This window comes from Augochlora pura, chromosome 1 (genome assembly GCF_028453695.1).
Source record: "Augochlora pura isolate Apur16 chromosome 1, APUR_v2.2.1, whole genome shotgun sequence".
Classification (NCBI taxonomy): domain Eukaryota; kingdom Metazoa; phylum Arthropoda; class Insecta; order Hymenoptera; family Halictidae; genus Augochlora; species Augochlora pura.
Window position 1 is genome coordinate 17,522,298 of NC_135772.1, and position 24,358 is coordinate 17,546,655.

The 24,358-nt window shown below is 44.1% G+C and overlaps 1 protein-coding gene across 11 annotated transcripts in view; it reads left to right on the forward strand.

The window, feature by feature from the left end:
* LOC144471129 (CUGBP Elav-like family member 1-A) overlaps positions 1 to 24,358 on the forward strand; it is a 359,655-nt gene that overhangs the window by 323,797 nt on the left and 11,500 nt on the right. For 4 of the 11 annotated variants that reach the window (XM_078182896.1, XM_078182905.1, XM_078182914.1 and 1 more), the window contains 6 exons: positions 15,222 to 15,427; positions 18,124 to 18,252; positions 18,855 to 19,128; positions 22,068 to 22,160; positions 22,989 to 23,030; positions 24,025 to 24,054. In XM_078182896.1, coding sequence (XP_078039022.1) covers positions 15,222 to 15,427; positions 18,124 to 18,252; positions 18,855 to 19,128; positions 22,068 to 22,160; positions 22,989 to 23,030; positions 24,025 to 24,054 — 774 coding nt within the window. The remainder of the gene's footprint in view (positions 1 to 15,221; positions 15,428 to 18,123; positions 18,253 to 18,854; positions 19,129 to 22,067; positions 22,161 to 22,988; positions 23,031 to 24,024; positions 24,055 to 24,358) is intronic. The other 7 variants (XM_078182930.1, XM_078182922.1, XM_078182939.1 and 4 more) reach the window with 7 other exon arrangements.

A 24,358-nucleotide genomic window follows, 5' to 3' on the forward strand; every position in this document is an offset into this window, starting at 1 on the left:
CGTGCGCGTCCTGTTATACGCCGGGACGAACACAAGGTACATACCTTCGACGTCCATTGTCCATTGTCCATTGTTTTTCCGTCGAAAATGTTGTCAATGATGACCGGCCTACCAGACAATCAAAATCGTACCGACCGGTGGAACGGATCCTAGTTTTGTCGGGAAACGTCTGTTCTTCCGCGGTGATATTTTATCCATTACTCTTTGTTTATTGATGTTAAGGTTACGTCACGCGGAATAAATAATAAATAATTACGGATAAGCATTGAAATTATTGTAGTCATTAACACAATGACGGCTATAAAGACGCAAATTTTTGTTTAGTGTTTTATTTTTTTTATTGATTACAATTTTTTTACAAGCCAAGAGACAATTAAAGAAAAGTTACTATTACTACATATGCTATTTAGACCAGTCATCCATTGCTGATTTAATGAACAAATTTTCAGCCCAAACCTCTTATTTTTTAATTTCTGATTTCTCCTATTTTTTTAAACAATCGCACTTAAATAAAACAGTCGAATAAATTTCGCAAGTGAAGCGCGCATCGCGGCGCGAACGGCTCGGAGGTTAAATAAATTCTGCCTTGTTATTCGCGCAAAGTATCGCGCGTCAGCAACATTTAACACAACCAGGAACAGTAATACGACGATTAGTATTCCAAACAGAGATGTTGCGTCAACGCAAATACGCGTTGTTCCAGCGGGAATAGGCGAAAGGATGTTAGAATCGAATGTTCCGTAGATTCGCGGGCAAAAGCAACGCTTAAAGCTATGTCGAATTCTTTTGTGACAAGGTGCAATTCACGGTAGCATTTTCGTCGTTAGCCCCGACCTCCCCCCCCGGTCTTGTCCCGATAAAAAGCCGCGCCGCCGATAGCCGTCAAGTAGAATTTCCATCCGTTCGAAGGAGGTCCGCGGCGACGATAACAAGAAAGCATGACGAGCGCACGAACACGACGGTTTTAATTAAATTTTTAATTGCCACAGTTCCGGCTACTCGAATTATAATTATTTCGCGGCAACTTCTTTTAATTGCTACACTCCCTCCGGTATCGATCTTCTCTTCCCTTCCTCCCCCCCCCCCTCCCCCATCCTCTTCGTCACTCCCCCCCTTTGGCCGTTTCACTGTCTCGATAACGCATCCGATCTTAATGCACGAGGTAGAAGAACCTTTCTGCCATCCTCCAATTAATCGGGGCAGAGCATCCAGTTGTATTTCGACCGAGGCGCGATCTCTCTGTATTCCGGGACGCGTGCCCTTACGTATTCAATTATGTTTTGCTCGTCGCGGTGGAAACGCGGGATTCGGCGAGAAGAAGCGTTAACAAGGAATGTATAAATTTCGCCGGGGCGACGACGACGCGCTGTTTGTTCAAACACGTTCGGTTGCCGCGGGGAGTACGGTTCGACGAGTAAGACGGCCCCGCATAATAATAGCCGGCATTTGCATCCGAACGCGCGTTTGTTAAGCGCATTGTCCGTGTTTTTCGTGCAATCGCGTCAACTGAAAGTTAGCCGCGGAAATGTTCGCTCGCGCTCGCGCGCGCGGAGTTACAGCGTATTTCGGATGGCCTGTTAGGGAGAGCAGCGTCGTCGTAGAAGTTTTCGCCGATCGTTTCGCCCAGAAATAACAATAAAAAGCAAAAGAAAACAATGTCGACGGAAAGGTTCCAGGGGCCGTCGACGAGATGAATGACTGCCGCGAAAACGCGCCGCGCGCCGGTAGCTCGCTGTCAGGAGATGAAATATGACGAAAGGGGGCACAGGAGCGGGGAGGAGAACACTTTCGAATACTAATAGCGAGAGGCGGGAAAATAGCAGGACCCCTCTCTCTCTCTCTCTGTCTCTCTCTCTCGCGTTGACCAAGATGCGTTCCGTGACTTGACGCGACACACCTGCGCGCTTGTCCAAGCATGCTCGAGCGAAGAAAAAAGGCCTGTCGTCCCCTTATGGCTCGACGATCCTCCTAGAAGTCGTCTTTTAGATTCGCGTGCCTTCGCTTCGTCGAGGAGAGAAACCGACTTCTACGCGACGAACGACCACGTGACGCAACCGACCGTCCCGTGGAACAATCTGTGCTCACTGGGCTTGAATCGATGGCCTCTAAAAATCTAGCACTGCATCTCGAAGATTTTTCTCTGGAAAAAGTGTGCAACGTGGGCGTGGCCTCTTTGCTCTGTTATTTGACGAAGCTCTGATTTTTGGATTTTTGGGTTATTCTGGTCAATAATCGATAATTATTGAGCCTGGATCGATATTTTATAAGCATCAATATTTAGAATATTTTTCATAAATATTTATGTAGAAATTATAACTTGATGAAATATTATTCACAAAAGGATCGATAGAATAATTTTATGATATATTTAGACAATGCTTATTAAATAGAGATAACACATCTGAATAGTTTAACATAGGAATTGAACTATTTTTACTCGAGTGGGCGTGGCTTCTCTGCTCCTAAAGGGAATCTCCCTAAGAGGAATATTTGGCCAAAGTAAAAATGAAAAAATTTAATCTAAAAAATCTCTATTGTTCAACTATTCTAACCTCTTTACATACCGTTATCTTTTTATTAACAGTATTTAGAAATTTCGCCATTGCGTCATATCTTTGAAATAATAAATAGTTCCGACCAAAGAGAGAAAATGAAATTGCATATATAGTTAACGGGTTACTCTCAGGAATCACGAGTCAGACTCGTCGAAGTATGGCAAGCGGTTAAGTAAGTCCGTATTTAGCACGTTCGCTACCAGCGTGACACATGTGTGACGGCCATGATTTTGTATGTCACGTGAAAAACATTGAATAAATTTTGTAGATATAATTATTTAAAACTGTAACACATAGCATGATATATAGAAAATTTTTATTATAATATTATGTAAATTATACTTATACATATTTAATAGGAAAAATAGTAATAAATGCAATATTATAATTACCACTAAATCTGCGAGTAAATTACAGTTTAGAATTTACTTCAATTTTTCACAATTCTTACAACATCGTATGCTTGACTAAATAAATAAATTCAATAATTTCTGATCGAAGTAGCTTCATGAAACAATCAATTACGAAATAAAAATTACAAAACCAGTCATTCGTTCAGCGGTGATAATTTCAGTGTCGAACTACGCCGAGTAGGCGTGGCTTCTTCGCTCCCATGACCAGAGCTGAAAAGGAATATTTGATCACAGCAACAAACGAAAGGACACGGGTTACACAATCGCACCTACGACGAAGATGTTGGTCGTCGAACGATTGTTTGGCTTGGCGGGACAAGTGCTTACGGGGACCGTCTACGTCGACGTTCTCGGTAGCGATTGATGCAAGAGCGTGCTCGAAAGAAAGCTATAAAAGGCGAAACGGGTGAAAGGGACGCGCGAGCCGGGCGGACCGGGAGGGAGAAGGGAGCAGCGACAAAGGAAACGTAGGTTGGCAATGTCAACCGGATAGGAGGCAAAGTACCGGATCTCATACAAATATCCAATTAACGTGCGCCGCTTATGGGCGTTCGCGTTTCCGCGGCGAAGGTACAAAGTCCCCAATCGAAACGGCGTTTCCTCCCTCGGCCTGCACCCTCCTCCCTCCCTCCCTCTCTTCTGCAGCCACCGACATCGACGACACCGCCGAAATGAGACGCAAATTTCGCGGGCGCTACGCGACGGGTCGCAGAGCGCGCTCGCGACGCTCAACCGATACTCGGTGCTAGCGGCGGCGGCGGCGCTCCGCGATCCGAAATTTATAGCCCCATTCGTATCCACCCTCGTCGGCGCGAGCGAGCGCGCGCGCGCGGGCGCCCGCGAATGCAATCGTTGTGTCGCGAGCTCGCGGGGAAAGATATTCGAGAGCCGAGGTGACGACGAGGGCTTTCCGCGAAATATACGGGGCCGCACCGAGAGGGAATTCAGGAAATACGCTCTTCACCTGTGCCGCCTCTGAAACAGATTTCGCGAAACACTCCGCGCCCTACGAAATGGGGATCGTATCGCCGCGACCCCCGCACCCGCACCCGCACCCTCCCCCCTGCTCGCCTTGCCCCGGGAAAACTGCTGGAATAGCCGGCGAAAAATCGAAGGCGGCAACCGTTTAAACTTCCACGAAATTCGATTCTGGCGAATTAAACAATACGACGATTTTTATGTGATGTAATAAGCAGTTTCGTGCGACGTAAAAATTTATCGATTGCAGGAGAAACCGAATTTTTTATTTTTTAATCGTTTTAGAGGATCGGTGGTGATTTTCGATATTATTTTACCAGAGAAAAAGATTTTCTTTTATTTGTTAATTATTTTATAGGATCGGTGGTGATTTTCGATATTATTTTACCAGAGAAAAAGATTTTCTTTTATTTGTTAATTATTTTATAGGATCGGTGGTCATTTTCGATATTATTCTACTAGAGACACAGAATTTATTTTATTTGTTAATTATTTCATAGGATCGTTGGTGATTTTCGATATTATTCTACTATTTTAATTGTTCTATTCTAAATTTCATATACCGATACGTGTCATAAATTCATAAAAGTCGGACAGTTACGTAGAGAGACGATATTGATAGAGACCTCAACCCACTTGCATTATTAACGTCCGCATGTATATACGTTTTTCTGAGTTGGAAGTTGGAACGGCGTCACTGAGAAAAACCATTGGGTCGTTTGCTCGTCGGAAAAATAAAGTGAGGCTATTTAATTAACACTGTACCGACCGGATATTAGGTTGACATGAACGTCATTATAGAGTAATTAAATCTACTAACTGTTTTATACATGCATAACATTAGCGTTAAACAGTATTTATTATTTCAAGTTTATTCGATGCGAAATGTATATAATGTTTGAAAAGTTATGTAATAATGTAGGAGATTATTGAGATCAGATGCATAGGTAATAAATTATTGGTTGTCATGGTAAAAAATCGATTCGTAGGCTACCGGTTGATACAGTATTAATATTGTAAGAAGTGCAAAGTAGTTTTATGCATTAATTGTTTTGAATAATGTAAAAAATAATTTACGATGAGGTTCTTATTATTTATTCTTGCGATGCAAACGTCAAAAGATTGAGGTTATACCATCTTTTTGTAAACTATATAAATATAGAAGAAGGAAGTATGGTGTTTGCAATAACAGTAATAATTAGACTGTGCCTCTTTATGCAACCAATTTTTTTCGAAACAGAAATTTGATATTAATAATATTAATAGAATAAAAATATTGCAACAGTGTCTCAAAATTCGTCTTATTATATCATCTTATATTCATTTCTACTATAAATGCTAAAATTCGCAACAGAGTAATAATAAACAATGATACAAATAAAACTCGACCGATCGAAGACAATTATAGATCTTGCAAAATGTAACAAATTTTCTCGTTACTGTAAATGGGCTTGGGCGGGGCGACGCCGCTCCGAGTTACGCCTCTGGCTTTACGGTACTCGCACTTTGAACCGTTGTAACTTTTGATGCGTGCGAAATTTTTCCGTAAAACTCGTATCAGCTTGAACTCGCGAACGCATAAAAACCATATACACTCGACGCTTTATCCGAGAAATTGAAGAGAATGCGAAAAACAGTCATCCCTCGACCGTGTGTCTCGCAAAGAGTCTCGGAAGCGGGGAGGGAAGAGGACCGTCTTGGAAAAATCGTTCGCGCAGGTGAATTCGATGTTTTCGAATGGTTTCCGGCGTCGCCGAGCCTCGGCGAAAGACGTCGCGTATTTATGTTTCGCGGCGCGACACACATTTTCAGGTCGTTTCGAGTATCGCGCGGGACGAAATACAATTCCCCGGGCGTTGAATTTGTAAAAAGGGAAACTGCCGTGGAGGCGAAGTACACATCGGCCCTCCCCTCTCCCCCGTCCGCCCGCCCGAAGAATTCCGCTCACGTTCGGCTTTATGAAACGAAAATTTACAGTCACGCTTGTCGTGCAGCTGAAACGTTTCACTAATCGGAATTCGTGGCTCTCTATAAATCGCTGCCTCTCCTTGACGTCACATCCTGCGCGTTCTGCCGGCGACATACTAATGACGAGCCCCGCATACCTGTGCCCAAACGCGTTGCCTACCTTGCTCTCGTCAGTCCCTCTCCGTTCAACAACGGACTCACTCTCTCTCTCTCTCTCTCTCTCTCTTTCTCTCGCTCGCAATCTTTCTGGAAACAAATCTCCGCGCGGCCTCGCAAGCGTCGTCTTTTCCACGCATGCATCGGCGCGACAAAAATCGGCGGCGGAAGAGAAAGGCTCTCGCTTTTCGGAATTTTCTCCGGCCGGGAAAGCCCCGTTCGAGCGCGGATCAGCGGGGCTAATACATCGTCGGAAGTTGTTGCGCGCGTTCGCCACGGTCGCGCAGCGCTCGCTTAATTGCGCACGGGCATTTCGAAATTATATTTGTCCCCCTCCCTCCCTTACCCCCGCCGAAGCGGCGAGTATCGATTTAGCGGAGAACAAATTTGAAATTCAATCGACCGTGACAGGATTCAACGTAGAAAGTTTAGTACACTGTATAATATAGATTTAATGAATTTCATGAAGTTTCGCGAGTCTTTGTGCCGACGCGTGCCGTATTAATATCGTTTGAGGCAAATGGCGGGCTGGTTAACTTCGCTCTCTATTTTGTAATGTATATTACATTATGCCGGGATAGGAGAGAGAGAGAGAGAGAGAGATGGAGGGAGAGACGGCGCGTTTCCGCTTCCTTTTTGCGAGCGACGCGGGAATCATTGTTCCGCGGCGCCACGATAAATGTTCCGCGGGGGCTTCCCTTAAAAATGAAACTTCGCGGGAAGAAAAATCGCGCTGTCGCTGCGGAACGCGGCATTATATTAGTATAATGTATACGCGTGATGCATCACGATGTTTCCATGCGCGCGGGCGCGCGTGCCCGCGCGATCCCCGCAATCGCGCGATCGAACGGAAACTGTGTCTCTCTCCCGCGCTCGTTAAAATAAAGGCAAACTAATTGAAACATCACTCCGATCCACCAATTTGCCAGAAATTGTTTCATTTCGCCGCGATAAATAATTGACACCGTGTACTCTGACAAGTGATAAATTCGTCTGCCATCCGCGAGTTGGTATAGGGCCAAAGGAGACCGTATCGTCCAATAATTATCTCACGTTTTCGTCCCTTGCGCAGACGTTTGCCGCGTCATTTTTTTCTCACCGCCAAGAACCACGTCCGCTTCGATCCTTTAATCATTTTCAATGAGAATACACCCGCGGCTCTTTTTACTTTTGACACATTGTTATCGCGATTACGTGAAATGAATTATCGAGCTCGATGATCGACGTGTAACGAGATTCCTGTTAATTATGGTACTTTGCAAATTTGAAATGTTGCGAATTTTTCTTCCCGCGTAGTTTGCGTAAATACAGTCCGAATTTTATTTAAATAGGGTAACGATATCCGGCTCAACTATGTCGCGAATAAACATGTTCGAGTTGACACCGAGCGGCCTGTAAAAATTCATCCGGCGCGAGGAGTTAATTAATGCAACCGGACTGCAAAGTTAGCGAGTGGTCGGTGTTCCGAAAATTCTAGTAAAATGTCGGAGAACCTAGTTAAAGATTCGCGCGACCCACATGTGACTCACGTGGCGCCTAACATATCGCAGAACTAAACTTAATATAGGACTTGAGGTTAAGATTTGTTAACCTGTTAATTAGAATTATTAACTTTGGTTTCTATTCTTAATAGTTCTAGAACTTGAGGTCGATGAGATTTGTTAAGCTGTTAATTAGAATTATTAACTTTGTATTAGATTTTGACTATTGAACACTAGTATTTGTTCTTAATTTTTCTTTTCATTTAAAAACTCTATATTCTGTCGTGACACTAAGCACACAATATGCGTCAAAATAACATGTGCCAAATATCCTAATTTTCGATTATTAAAGATATAAAAATACATTTACGAAAATTATAATCAATTTTATTTCGTTGCCATATATTGTGATAATAATCTCCAAAAAATCTGAACCAACATATGATACTCCATTATATAAAGAAACACAAAATATCTGCTCTTTGTGCTCAAATATCATCTAAACATAACGCAAACATAAATCATAACCTAACTAGCAAGACGATAAATGTCGCCCGCGTACAATATTCACAGATCAGCACCTGCTCCATTGATGCATCTTACATAATCAAAGATATAATTTACAGGTATTTCTCGAAAATATGTTAACATTGTTATTCGTTTACGTAAGAGACTTCGAAGTGGTGACGCAAGCGGGCCGAGGACCGCGACCTACGAAAATCCCGGAGAATTTGAGACGATAGGCGAGCGAACGTGCGCGTAGCATAATAAGGGGGCCAAAGAAAGAGAGCGAGACGGGATCGCGCGCGGATGACGCGCGCTCGCGACGAGAACCGGGGGAAAGATTGCCGGCGCTCGTAAATCGCGGGCAAGCCTAAAAATACAGTGGCGGAGATTCTTGCACAATCGTCGCGCTAATGGGGCTGGTTTCACCCTCGCACTTGGCAGGTGTTCCTTTCGACATGGACTTGTTTCGCCGCTGACCCGTGTGCTCCGCGCGCAGAGCCGCGCCGCGAAAGAATAAATTATGAGAGAGGCGAGCGAGCGAGAGAGAGAGAGAGGGAGTTTACGAGCATAACTCTCCTCGGCCAGGCGAGCTCCTACGGAAACGCGTAAGCTCGTTTAAGCTCGTGTAACAGATATTCAACGATTTACCGCCTCATGAAAACGAGATCCCCCGGTATCCTGAGGTGAAGGTCCGGTCTCTTCTTATACATGATAAATGAGCCCGCGGTCTTTACCGAAAATTTTACCGCTGAACGCTCTCTATTAATTCAATTTCAACCCCTCCGGCTAAAATATACACTGCCGCCGCGTAAATAATGGAACGTTTAGCGTCTTTGTCTGGAAAAGTTATGTTTAACTGAAATTTCGCAAGCCAAGCTAATTACTTAACGTTTCAGTCATCCACCGTGGCTTAATAATCTTATGAAAATCATTAGATATTGGATTGGAGGCTTTGCAATCAAAACTATTTTTATTAGAAAATTTATTAAGTATATTTGAATAATTCAAAGTTCAAGAACGAGGATGGCAAACTATCTTTTCCAAAAACAATGCGATTCGGATCCATAGGCAACCACGTGGTCTACCGATTCGATTCCAAGCGCCTTATAGCCACCCTCGCGATCATTTTTACTTAATTCACGATCGAGCAGCGTCTCCGTCGCCCACGAAACGCCTCGCCGCGTCTGTTTCCGTGTTCTTTTTCGATCGGAGAGCCGTTCTCGCGCGGCTCGGCGTCCGAGCCCAAATAAACCGGACAAATGTTTGTAAATCGATTTTGCGTTCTACGCGCCGGACGCCGGCCCGCTATTTGTTGCCCTAATTAAATCAACTCGCGTCCCGTTAATCGCCCCTCTGCGAAAACAGTTTTGGCGAAATCGCGCGCGCGCGCCGACTATGCCGGGGCGGTTCTCCTCTAACCCTTCGTCAAACATCGCTCGGAACGAAACACTCATAATTTAAGTGGAAGCGTTATTCGACGCTCTTCGCGTCTGCTCTGTTCGCAACTCGCGAGGATTTGCGGGGCACAAAGGACGGGCTAACCGGCTGTAACTAACTTCCGACTTGCTTTTGGAAATGGTAATGTCCGGGCGGTAACCGTGATCTCTTACTTGCGCGAACTCTGATCTGTCTTTTCGGGGATGTTGCCGGAGATAAGAAAGGACGCGGCATTGTGAACGGTTCTGCATTGTCCAAAGAGTACCAGTAAACGCCGCGTGTATTTTATTTATTATCATTAGTATCTGCGAACTTTGAACTTTTATTTAACTACTGCGTTATCACCTATTTTTTAGAAATCTGCACTTTATTGACAAGATACCTGTATATTTACAGGATGTCCCAAAAGTCATTTGTAAATGATATACAGATGTTCCTCAGGTCATTTAAAGCAACTTTTTCCTTAACAAAAATGCGATTCGCAGCTTCGTTTACGAGTTGTTAAAGAAAAACGCTGACCAATAAGAGGCGAGCTCTTCTGGCGCGCGACGGTCGGGCCAACGAGCAGACGAAGCCTAGTCCCGCCCATTAGCTCGGCCGCCTTGCTCTAGCAAATCGCGCTCTTTGATTGGTCAGTGTTTTTCGATAATATCTCTTAAACAAAACCTCGGAGAACATTTTTGCAAAGGAAAAAGTTACTTGAAATGATCTCAGGTACCCTCTTACCCTAGATTATTAAACATTTTCAGGACACCTTGTATATTTGCAGCCAAAATAGATCGTTCCAAATGAATTCTTCTACAAACACAATACTCGCGCTATATCTATTAACACTCATCGCGCTATAATTTCAAGTCGGCTGTCGGAAGCACGCTCGTTAAATATGCTGTGCAACCAGCAATTGTTCATATTCGGAGAAATAAATATGCTGCTCAGTCACCGTTGCTAAACGAGGCAGCACAGCCGATGCATACTTTAATCATCGCCTCGAAGACGAGTGAAAATGCATCGCCGTCGCGAATAAATCATTCGTTCGGCCGACACGTGTTTATCCTGCGGCGAGCGGGAGGTTTAAATTTTTGCGGGCACGGGCGTAGGAAGAATGCGGCACCGCGGGAGACGGGACAAATAGGGTCGGTCGGTCTTGAGACAGCGAGGGTTAGCGACGATCAAGGGGACGATTAAAGCGTACCCGGCGCTGAACCGCGGCCCCCGAACACCGCCGTGGCTTTCCGACGAACGTTACGAAAGATTAGATTTGCGTTACTCCTTGTTTCGTATTCGCTAAGCCGGGAGGCGGTCTGGCGGGAATATTCTTGGTCTCTTACCGTCTCGCTTCCTGGACCTCGCGCGGTCCTTTGCCAGAATGAGAATTAACTTTGTTAATTCAATTCCCGGCCCGGCCACGTTCAAACTAACTGAATTTCAGTCCCGGTGCCCGTCTCTGAACTACCGCGTTGCTAAGTAGAGTGCCTCTCGGCTTACGTGTAATATATCTGTACACTCGGTTTGCGCCAGCTGAGCGATTATGTATGTCCGCGCGTACACGTATACGTCTGTACGCGCGCGTGCACCACACGGGGCGAGTACGTGTGGAAACGCGGCGCGCACACGCTCGCCCCCGATTCTTCCTTCCGCGTCAAGCGTCTCCGTCGGACCGGGCAAATATGCGCAAAGAAATAATTGCTGCGGTAACGATGCAGCGGCTACATTAATTAGAATGTTGCGAATTTTCAATTCCTCGGCTATCCGACGCTTCTCCGCGCGCTGGTTTCGCCCGACCCCTGGCCAACCGGTTGCGGCCACTGCACCGTTTCGGACCGTCTGCATTATTATTCGCATTTTCTTAGCTGCAGTTAACTACATTTCCCGGCGACATTTCGAATAATAAATAAACTGTTTATTATTTGCGTCAGATACACGGTAACTTTTGCTTGCATTTCGTACACGGTAACCTTTGCTTGAATTTTGTACACGCTCGCTCTTTTCCACAGTCGATGTAATTTTACTGCGTCCTTGTTAACACTGAAAAAAAGGCGAATGAAAGAGCTCAGTGAGCAGGTTTCATTAAAGCGCATAAATATTCCGAGAAATAGACGCTGTTAATGGAATTGAATGCACGATAATTTGGCTTGTAGATTTTAATGTCGTTGCATCCATTTCGCGTCAGGATGAAAATGAACGCGTTAATCTTGCCGCTTACAATAATATTCTTTTGTTTATTTAACAAATAGTACATCCAGGTTACTATCTCTCCATTATCAAGCTTCCTTCGTCGTTCTAATGATAAAATTTTCGAGCACAGTTCGTTGAGAAAAACGCAGAGCTGATTTCTCTGAAATTCCTCGAAGACGACCAAGGTTGCCGATCCCCCGATCCGCATATTTAATCGTAATAAAATTAAATGAGGGTCGCAGCATGCACGGACATATTCCCGGCGCATCGCGAAGTTTTCGTCCCCGTTTCCGTTTCCGTTTCCTGCGAGGCTTCATTTCGTCCGGGCGACTATGTCCGTGGCCGGCGATCGATTTGTAGATACTGGACGCATTCTTTGCCTTCCCTTCGCCGGCACGAGAGGCCAGAGAGACCGGTCCGGGTCTGGTGTAGTCCAGACCGCACCGGGTCCATGGTCGGACAATTTCGGTCGGCCGCGCCGAAAGGAAGATCCCAGTCGAGCGTCTTCGGTATTTAATAAACATTCCACGGAGCCCGCAGTTTTGCTGCGGCCCCGATACCACGGTGGACAAAGGGGGTAGTAGCTCCAACGGCTGAAAAGGTTTGGCCGCGGGTGGTGGAAACGGAGACAGAGAGGGATGGTGGTTCCGCGGAAGGAGCAAGGAGAGTGGTATCGCGATGCCGGAGAGGGGCTTGAAATTTTTCCATCGAAAATAATTGTACGGGGTGTGGGTGGAGTGGGTCGTCGCGCGGCGGAGCTTTCATTCAATCTCCATGGTGCTTCGTGGAAAATCTGATTCGGAGCGGAGCAACCGAGTATCCGGTTAGGTTACGAAAGTAATTAAATCGTTAACAGGGGACGAGTTTGCGGCGCAATCGACGGATACGTGCGGGGTTTCCACGGTCTCTGGTCTCCTCCTACCCCACACGCCGTTCTACCCCGTTCCTCTCTCTCTCTGTCTCTTTCTCTCGCCCTCTTTCTCTCGTCGCCGCACGGCTCTTTCCCTCGCTTTCTTCCCTCGCCGTTTCCCGTCTTTTTTATTTTCTCTTTCGCTCTTCTTCCCGAGTCCTTTGACTACGGGATCCCACGTAGCCAATCATCGCCCCCGTTCAATTTACCACCCATGATCGGTCCCGTACATGCGATTTACCAATTGTTCGGAAGCGCAATCGGATTCTTCAACCCCCGGCAGTCGACCGGCTCTGGAATTAATTATAGAAGTACCTCGCGCAACCAGTTTCCGCCGTTTTAGCTAAATTAGAAACGCGTACGAGATAGTCTATTTAATATGTTCCTGCGACGGCACCCTTGTCGCAATTTTATTCTCGTTGGTAATTCCGATGTAAATCATCTGATAATTGTTGACGATACTTTTATTATTAATCGTTGTAATGGAAGTATGAAAGAACTAGCAAGATGACTGGTATCTCTCGTTTTAGCTAAATTAGAAACGCGTACGAGCTAGTTAATTTTATATGTACTCGTGGCAGCACCCTTGTCACAATTTCATTCTCGTTGGTAATTTTAACGATGATCTTTTGATAATCGTTGACGATCTTTTTCTTTTTAATTGTTGTCAGGGAAATATTAAAGGCACTATAAATAGCTAATACCTCTCGAAGCACGTATGAGCTTCTGAATCTAATATGTTCTCATAATACCACCCTTATCACAATTTTATTCGCAGTGGTAATTTTAATCCCCATCTTGTGATCATCGTTGATGAACATTTCTCTTTCAATCATTGTAACGAAAATATGAAGAAATCAATTTTCGTCGCTGTACGTCGCTGTAGGTAGAATTATATTTAAATATCTTACCTTTAATAATTTAGTACCAGGTCTCACTGGAATAGGAGACTGAATTATTTAGTCGACGTGAAAGATGCAGTTTTACATTAATATATTCAGTAGTGCACTTTTGCTTCGGTATCTCTAAAATGCGAGAAGATTAACCCTTTGCCGTGCCATTTTCCTGCCAGTTATAACGACTTGAAGTTTTTTCAATTATTTTATCTCATTTCCATTTTATTTATTTCATTAATCGCGAGAGGTATCGAATATTTAAAAAAATATATAATAATATTGGAGCTTACACTACCTGATATTTAAAAAATATATATAAAAATTGGAGCTGACGGTAGTTCAATCTAACACTTTTATCTCAATAATAGGTAATAAATTATTGGTTGCCATAACAGCCGATTCACAAACCTATAGTAAAATGTTGCTTATAGTAAAAATTTATCCCCAGTAAAATGTTAAAAAATATACAGTAATATTTCGAAATACCTCACGCGAATAAAATACCAAATACCAATTAAACTAACGCATATATATATTTAACTTATAAATTGTTCTTAAAGCCCTAAAAATCATACTAAACAAGCAAATTACCATACTCTCATTAAGAAAGCAAGGCCTCCGTTAGGCAACTCTGCATTATGTCACTGGCGAGTGAAATCGCGGCTGAAAAATTTGCAAAAGCGTTAAGTGGCCGCCGGTAGGAAATGCGTTAATTGTTGATCCGCGGCGGCCGGCGCGGACCTCCGGTTACGCAACCGCGTATCGGTACAGTAATCGAAGGAGTATGCAAAGGAGGCCGCGTGCACTTCCTATCCGTTCGAATTGTAACAATTAAACGGGGTCGAGCGGCGTTACAAGGGGGAAGGTCGTCGACCGATTGCGCGCTCCCGTTGCCCGTGCGCCGGTGACTTTCTCCGCGGATGGGACGAAAGGTGTTTTTCTGGTAAAAACGAGCTGAAGGTATTAGCGCGAAGCGTGGCCAGAGGGGGGAACAAAGGGGGGGAGGGGGGAGAAAGAGAGACGCGGAAGAGAGGCGCATCGATCGTCCGATGGAAAATGTTGGCCCGCGAACGTGTGCAAAGTGTAGATCGAAGGGTGATTCTCCGGTCGGTGGAGACGATAGAGCTAGAGAAAGAGTGAGAGAGAGTGAGAGAGAGAGAGGGGTAAGTGTAGCGCAGATAGAGATATTCAGAGATGCAGCCGGCTACTTTGCGTCCCTATAGGAGATCCTATGCGAGGCTGAATTTACATAAGCGGCTTTTCTCCGGACGAAGCTTTTCTCTTGGTCCTAAACAAATATTGACCGGGCGGAGGCCACCTTCGCCTCTTCTCGCTACCCAAAGCGAGTCATCTCCAAATGGTCCATAGCTGACCAGGCACATTATACGCGGCGGACGCTTATTAAACGCGGAGACAGTGACGTGACAAGTGGGGACAGCGTTCCTCGAGCGTACCCCGGACATTTATTGTATTAACCGGGCGAATTAATTAGGGAATCCAACGTGGTGGCTCGAACTCGAGCGATGTTTAACCAAACGCTCCGGCGTACCTTTTAACGCCGCCCACCGCATCGATTTTTCGCGCGCCGCGAATTCCGAAAGAGTTGTAAGAACCGCCCTTTGAAACAATTTTCTTCGCGCCATGGTCCATTGGAGCTAATTTTACCTGTAGAGCTCTCCTCGATTAAAACGATCCATATACCAGCGAACTTTCTTGTCTGAGCTTCGAATGGTTTTTTGTTTCAGAACGCAAGCTGTTCGTCGGCATGCTGTCGAAGAAGTTCACCGAGAACGACGTGCGGAACATGTTCAGCGTCTACGGTACTATCGAAGAGTGTTCGGTGCTGAGGGACAGCACCGGGAAAAGTAAAGCCTGTGCCTTCGTTACCTTCGCCAGTAAACAGTACGCCATCAACGCCATTAAGGCTCTTCACCATTCGCAAACAATGGAGGTTCGTATACCGTAAGCGAGAGAAATCCGCGGGGCACGCGGCGTTTGATATCTGGCCGTCGCGACGATTCTTCCCGCGGCCGGCAATCGATACGTTGCTCGCCTTTTCCGATGAAATGAATTAAATTAGACGGGTTGGGGAAGGAACGCGGCGCCGGTTTAAGGAGGGAGAGAGCCGGCTCAAAGAGGGAGAGAGCTGGCTCGAAGAGGAACAGAGCCGACTCAAATAGGGAGAGAGAGCCGGCCAGAGAAAGAGGAGGAAGGATTCGTTAAGAGTGCGCGGCTCGTTTCTTTTCATAGCGGTTCAATGAGGTCGTCGGACATTGGCTCGGTGCCACTATCACTCGAGGAAACCACCAGTCGGCGCATCCACAACCCCCCGGCACCTCCTATGCGCTCGCCTCTGCTCGATGATATACCAATTTAACTCCGGCTAACCGAAACCGAGCAAAGAAAGCTGTTGAACGAGCCGACAAGACGCAACGCGATCGCTCGAAACGCGCCGACGCTTTTCGCCTATTTTTCTAACCGGTTAACACGGCCGCCCGTCTCTCACTCCTCTTATTCCATCGCTGCATATCCTGCCGAGGACGGCGAAGAACAGCGGGTTGCAATTTTACTTCGGTAACTGCGGATAGTCCCAGAAGTCGTGTCGCTTTTTATCGAAACTCGCCCTGGCAAACGTTCGTATTTTTATTTGGCGACTTATATATTTTATACGTTTGTTAATTGCAGTCGTTGGGTATTTTTTTTGTTAAAATATTATTCTCATTGTTACAATATTATCTTTACTGTTACAATATTTGAGTAAAGGGGAGCCTAATTTGTTAATAATTGTTAAATTATTAGAAATACTGGTCAAATTACATATAAAAAAAGTAACAAGAATCTGATAAAAATCGAATCTGTCGCCACTAAATGACACCGAAAAATTGCCTAATTAAAAAAGCGACGAGACCAACAGCACGTCGCGATATTTCGTCAAGTTGATGCCCGAAACGACAAACGGATCGTAGGTCGAGGTAATTCGCAACGGAAGGAAATTGCCGGCCGTGTTCCTGTTTCGATTTTCGAAGAATTCCGATATAAAAGTTTCAACGGATGCACCGGGTAATTTAATGTAACTGTAATGGCGTGGGAGAGGGGGGTGGGGGTGGTTGGTTGGTGCATAGGAAGTCGGGCGGAAGGGCGGCGGAGGCGGAGGTGGCCCTGTGTACTCGACACACTCCGTGGAATTGTTTCTCCCCCGTTCCACGGGGCTGGGTCGGTGTGCGCGTTGCCGGTGGTGGTACGCCTATGCGCGCGATGCACTATTTCGAACAGTGAAAGCAAATCGTGCCAAGGCATGCGGGCACCGTCGACGACGACGACGACGACTGCAATTCCATTTTGATATCATGAATATTTCCTGTCGCGCAGGTTCCTCGAACTTGCTCGTCGTGGCTCACTTAACTGGCACGATTTCGTGCTTCCGATTCCGCGCGTAAACAGTCTAGCGCGCGCCGCGTTTCGGTACGGCTCTCTCTCTATCTCTCTCTCTCTCTCTTTCCTCCTTGAACACCGGCGATCCCCCAGAAAACTGCGCTTCCCGATCGTATAATTATCCTGGATCCACTTGCCCGCGGAGTTTAATCTTTCATGCGATCCACGATCCGGTGGAACGGATAACGTGCAACACGAGGGGGTGGCTGATAATTCCCGTGAAATTGATCTCAATTTTTATGCATTTTTATTGCTAACCCCTTGCACTATAATAACGAGTCAGAGTCGCGATGATGATTACATATAAGATCTGCTAAATATGAATGTTATTACTTTCTTCTACATCGAAATCGAATGTGAATATTATTAATTTCTTTCCAATCGAAATCAAATATGAATATTATTAATTTCTTCTAAATAGAAATCAAATACGAATATCATTATTTTCTTATAAATCGAAATAAAATTTAATTCTTCTGTTCTCAAAGTATAGAAACGGAAGAATTAAATATATAAAGACAATAAAAGAAACAAAAATTATCTGCTCCTACTAAGGAAAATATTAATGACAAATTAGTGCTAATGATCACAGCAAAAAGTCATAGTGCAAGAGGTTAAAAAACAAATTTGTAGAAATTAAATTGTTCATTGATCTATTTACACGCTGAGTCAGTTCTTCTTATGTTGCTCGCGTTATTAATGTAAAATAGTATATTATTAACAGTAACGTGTCTGCTTAGAATTCTTCATTCTCGCATAAATAATGAACCAGAAAATGAGCTCCTTGGGGTACATATAATTGGTGCAATGAACCATATTACAGCGTTAGAAAAAGAACAACTTAAAAAAAGGGAAAAAACTATATTCCAGTGCTTGGTAAAGTAACTAATAAAATATTGAATGCAACGTTTACGTTCCAACAATTTTGTTCAGTACTTCCATTTTCGAAAATTATCGCAGAAATACTTGAACTCGTAGAGCTACTTTCGAAATTATTGCACCGTGGATGTTTCTTTAAATACTATCGGGGCGGAGAGGGGGGAGCAATTTCTTGCTCGAACGAGATGGATCGCAGCCGGTCGAAAATGCAGTTAATTTTTCCAATGTTTCGCGAGCGGCGGCGATGCCTACCGCGACGGCGACGGCGACGGCGGGCCCGCCGCTGCTCCAAAAACACATAAATAGCCTTGTACTTTAATATTCCCCTATTTCCAGGGATGCTCGTCGCCGTTGGTAGTCAAATTTGCAGACACGCAGAAGGAAAAAGATCAGAAGAGGATGCAACAGCTCCAGACGAATCTTTGGAATATAGCCGGAGTCAACATGCCGCCGCATTACCTGACCGTCTGTACCTTTAATATTTTACAACCGACCTTTTTACCCGATATCAAAGAGCCCATTTGCATCGCGAATGAAATACTTTCTCATAAATTTGTTTTCCTGGGCGCTTTAAAAATTGCACGCGAGTACTGGGCGCGAGCGGGCGCGCGCGCGGGCGGGGCTGGCGCGTGTAGACGTCTCGTCCCCGCGTGCACGGAGAGCGAAAAGAAAAAAAAGAAAGAAAAGCGAAGTAGAAAACGAAGATTCGCGCACGAGAGATACGTCTTGGAAGCGGAGATCCGCTCCCCCTCCGCTTCCTTTTGCCAGCGAGAACTCGCTTTTTTCATGCGAATTTTCATCTCGCGCCGCTGAATTCCGACGAAATTCACGGCGATCGAATCGCGTTGCCGGGGGAGGGAGGGGGGGATCCGCTGAAATCCCGCGGATGAGACTTTCTCGCGCCGTTTCCCGTTCGCTTTAATTCACGCTAATGCCCGTCCGATAAAAATCTTGCGAAACCGTCCGTCGATGCCGTTGGAAAATCGGTAAAAGGCGTGTTCCTCCAGCGTTCGTGCACCGTGTATGGCGGCGGCCGATCGCTCACCCGTTCGCATTTTTGTTCGCAGAACGATACGCCTACTCTGCCGCCCACCTCGTTGCAACTGTTGCAACAACTCCAGGCGACGACCAGCGCGGCGACGCCGGTCGCGGCAGGTGCCGGCGCGAGCGCTTTGTCGAACGTTCAACACCAATTGTTGTTGCAACAACACCTCGGCCTCGGCGCGGCGACCCCGGCGCACGCCGCCGCGCCCGCGGTACCGAGTCCGCCCGAGATCAACCCCGCGAATCTTCAGGGATTGGCCACCCTGGCGTCGCTGAGCAACACCGCCGGTGAGTATGGTTGGTGTCCTTTTTCTTTTCTTTTACGTTCGTTCGCTATAGGTTGGTCGCGAGATTCGACGACGCGCCAATGCATACGTTTTGGAAAATTTACTTAATAATAATTTAGAAAATTTACTTAATAATAATTTAGAAAATTACTCCTCAATTTTCTGTATTTAATAATCAATAATTAATCATTTTTTTACTTTTCCATTCGCGAGCGTTCAATTTCGCGACCAACTGCAACATCTTTAAGTTTATTTTATTCGGCCATGAAGCTACTTGCTGCCCTATCAAATAAATCGAATTACTGTATATATTAACCCTTTGCACTCGAAGCCATTTAAATATAGATTTAAAATAATTTTCTGCAACAAAGTGCATTTTATATATTATATATGAAATAGACTCTTGTGACTCAGTGTGACTCACTTAGTGTGACTCAGAGCAACTAAGCTTTGTTAGTATAAAAATTATTTTAGAACGCGATAGAATAATTTTAATAATCCTTCAGAGTCACAACTCGAGTGCGAAGGGCTAATCTACCTTTACTTAGGATCCCTAATTACTCTTAATCTTTTAACCACATTAAATATGACAATTGTCAAATACCGATGACGGAACCATCGAACTTCGTCCCCATTTAAAATCAATTAGCAGTGTCCGCACTTCGAAATTTGTGAAACGATTTACGTTAATCGCGCGCAAGCAGTTGAATGAGAAAATGTCGTCGGTATTTTTGTTTAACAAAAGAGTGCGAGACGAATGGAAGATTAACGAGGTACTAATGATAGAGCAACCGTATGACTCACCCAGCCGTGGACAAGTTGCGCGATGCGAGGGGCTAATTATAACGTCATTTTTATTCATTTATTTCCGCCGCGAGCGCGACGGGCGATCTTCGACGAATTTCTTTCGATTATCCTACGTTTAATCGCGAGGGGAGCGGTTCCCTTCGCTTAACCCTTTCGGTACAAGTGACGGATAGATCCAGCGTCCATACGATGACCGGTATGGACGAGTGATATATCCGGCGTCAATACTATGACCGGTATAAATAACAGAATTTTATATAAATACCTTTTAATATTAAAATTACAAGCAACAAAGTTTTGTTAAAAAAAAAATTATCTTAACGAGTATAATTTTTATTTAACGCTTAGAAAAATCTGAAGGAGGATGATATTGGCCATGTGCGAATTTTCTATACATTTTTTCTATGTATAGCGACGGTGTCACGGCGAACGGAGCACTCCTACCGAAAGGGTTAACAGAACACTTTTGCGCGCCAGGCTAGCGCGAAATTATTGCGCGGATCGTGTCGCGGTCCGTTTCATAATACTCGCGCGAGCGGCCATGTTCAACCGTCCCGTACATTTTCGCAGCCGTTGTCTACGCGATAATAAAATTCTCGGTTTAATGTGCACCGAGTGCGGGCCGGTGCAATGATAAATCGACGTGGATGCCCGCCATTACCGTCGGCATCAACACCTGTGTTTACTGCCGATTGCCGAGTAATCAGCAATTGGTGCTAGATCTTATGCAACTGTCCTCTCTTGGGTCGCGTCGCGTGTTACTTGTTCGCTGGCAGTCGGAACGGGTTGACGAAAAAAAAATTAAATTCGGTCAATGGAAGCAGAACCGAGTAATTTGATGATGCATCGCGACGTCTGCTCTTTTGATTCCTTTGTATCTCGTATGTACAGGTCGTACGGTAATTAACGCGTTAATCTTTTGCATCCGACGCCATTTTGACGCTTTGTTCATTGAAAAGCTTTCGCCTTTTATTTCAGATTAATTATAATTATTGTGACTATATTAAGATACGAACCGTTCATTTTGGAAGCGAAGTCCGTTTGTCAATTTGTGTTGTTCGTTGGGGTAATGCGTACGTTGTTCACTTCATTATTGTTATTATTTTAATAATAATTTATTAAATATTAAGTAATAAGTACTACTTAATTTAAGTCATTAAATAGTGTGACACATTCGTGTTCTATATTTTCTCTTTTTATCGCAACCTTTCGAATATCTCAATGGAAATGGACTCGGGCCACTTTCAAAATAGACTGTTCATACTTTTATTCGTGACTTTGCAACCTATTGCGAGCTGCTGTGAAATCAGCATTATTCATGAATATAACGTGGATTTTTAAACGAGTCTCCCTGAAAATCGATACAACTGGAGGAAATGCAGCATACACGGAGTTTTGTTTAACTTGACTCGAAATTATGACAGAGGATGAGAATAAATGAAACTGTATGAAATTATAGAGCTGGACTGGCTTTTCTTTTATTATATTATATTGTAAATATACCAAATTGTCTTCATATTAAATATTCTATGTTAGCGACGTAACATTGAAATTTAGAAATTCCTGACACAATTTCATAGAATCAATACAAATGAATTTTTGAAACTATGAACTTCAATGCTTTTATCATACTTTAAATATTTGATACCAGATTGGAAAAAATTGAAGTGGCGATTTTTATAATAATTAATATTTTATAGATCGGTCATTTCGCCGTAAATATTTTATATTGTCAGAACATTGCCATTAAACAATATTTATTTTATCTATTATATTTATTTTACTATATTTATCTTACTCATCACGAAAGGTATCAAATATTTAAAAAATTATATAATAATACTCTAATTATAGATAGTAAATTATTGATTACCACGACAAACTCATTTGTTTTAAATTATTTAAATTTTCCAAATATGCTGTGCCCCCTCCAGTACCGCAAAATTCAACTAAGACGATCGGATACAAATCGATTATTCAAAATTAAAAAGAAATAAATATAAAAGTTGAAAAAGTCAGATCTGGTAATTTTTAATAACATCTCGAGTCGCAAAAGGTTACGATATCTCGAACTGACTAACCATTTCCACGGTCGCATTTATCGAAGCCTCTGACGAGTTGTATCGATTGGAAACGTTTCAGCGAACGCAGGAGTCGCTCCGATGAGTATGCAGAATCTTGTCACGCTGGCAGCCATGACCGGTGGGAATAGCAACCTTCAAGTGTCGCCAAACAGTGAGTAGAGAAACTTGCACGGCACCGGAATCTATAGATAGTAACGATCGTATATATTGTCGTCTCTCTATCTATCTCTCTCTCTCTCTCTCTCACTCTCTTTCTATCTATCTATCTCTCCCCATTTCCTCCACTTTTCCCTCCACTACGCTATATTTCCTCCCGCTCCTCTCCAGCTGTTTACAAAATTGCCTGAAAGCAAAAGTGTGCTTTCGGACAGGCTCGCTTGAACGTGACATTAAGTCTTGAATAACAGCATGCAGTAGAGATCAAGCAGCAGCCTAGTTCCAATCTGAACTCGATGAACACGTTTGTGTGTGTGTGTGTGCCGGTTTTAACAACTGTTTCCACGTGATTTGTATTACAGCTGTCCGGGACGCGAGGAGCAGCGCGTATCAGTACTATGTCTGTTGTAATACCTGTCTGTTTGTTGCGCACGCGAGAGAACACTTGATCGAATAATAACATAAAAAGAATAAAAAAAAAAAAGAAAAAGATACCGCGACAGCTGGTTTAACGCTTACGATTTCGTTGATCCGGATCGCAACCGGACGATCTCCTTACGGTAGCACGCAAGAATTTCTGTCCCCGTGTCGCATCGATCAGAGGAGACTCCGCTGCGATGTGCTGCCACCGCCGCGAATAATTCCTCTCTCTCTCCCTCTCTCTCTCTCTCGCTCTCGCAACAATTGGCCGCATTGCACGGAGAATACCTTATATCGTAGCGAGAGTAACAGCTAAGTAAATTTCACCGAAGTTTACGTGCTGAATATGTAAACACGTAACTAACTCCGCTTGTTAATATCGTGAACGTGTTCTGTGTTTCAGCGTTAAGCGGACTGGCGAATTCGACAGCAGGTATGTCGCTATGTACGTGTCGCATTGCCTGGTATAGTATTAACAATTACTAAATTAAATTTCGATCGTTTAGACGGATACACAACACTCTAATCACGTTCGCTGTTACGATCAGTCGCTTTTAAAAGACCGACGGAGGAGAGACGCGCGTGGAATCGACACGAAACCATGATAGTACAGAGCCGTCAATTTTTATTTTTTTTTGTAACGGTGTACGACAATGGCGTCGCATTCCCGCGTCGCTATTCCTCGTTTAATCGGCTACGTTATAATAACGTCGTACTTTACTAATCGTGTATGCTTCAAGACGTTCCGATTATCATTTCTCTTGTTGTATCTTTTATTTCACCGCTAGAACAAAAGTTGTGTAAGTAAACCACCATGTTGCCTGCTGCGCGTGGCCCTGTCCCGGTTAACCCTTTGCGCTCGAAGCCGTTTCGTCTGAAAAACTGAAATAATTTTTCTGGCTTCTAATATTTCCATTTTCTACAACAAAATTCATTCTATATACGTAAAATTGAGTCTCGTGACTCGTATAACAGTTACACTTTTAACAATTTAAAAAATTTTTTTTCTAAGCTTTGACGATGTATATACAAATAATTGTAGAACGTGTTACAACAATTTTAATGGCGCTGCAAAATCGTCACTCGAGCGCAAAGGATTGATAAACCATTTTTCGACGCTCCAAATTATATTATAGTTTGTGTCCACCGTTTGCGGTGTACATAACCTGCAAAAGTCGCGCGGAAACGACGCAGCAGGAAACAATGCCCCGAGAGTTTGCGATCTGCAACGATACAGGAAAAGTATCTGCATCCGACCACATACCTGTCTCTCTCTATCTATCACTATCTCTCTCTATATCTCTTATTCTCTCTCTTTTCCACCCTCTGTCTCTTTTAATCTCAAGTATGCCCGACGACACGGATTATTGTTTATGTTCCACATGCGATTGTGCTCTCGCATCAGCGATTTAATGAACACGTTTTTTTTTCGTGCGTAGCTGTCCTTCTTGGAAAGACCGGGAACACAGGTGAGAAGAAATCACAGAAGCTTTCTCTCTCTCTCTCTATTTCTCTATATTTCTTTCTCTTTTTATTTCTTTATCTTTATATATCTCTTCCCTCGTCCACCTTTCTCGTCGTGCCGCTATTCATCGTCCTCATAGATCCAACTCCGCATACACACATGTATATGTACATATTTCATCACTAATTCGATTTGTAATTACTATTGGCCGTTTAATCGATGGAACGAAGCTCACCCCAGCACCGCGTCCGTCTATCCGTCCTGTATTAATTAGGCTCGAATTTAACGCTAATCGTTAACGCAGCGTC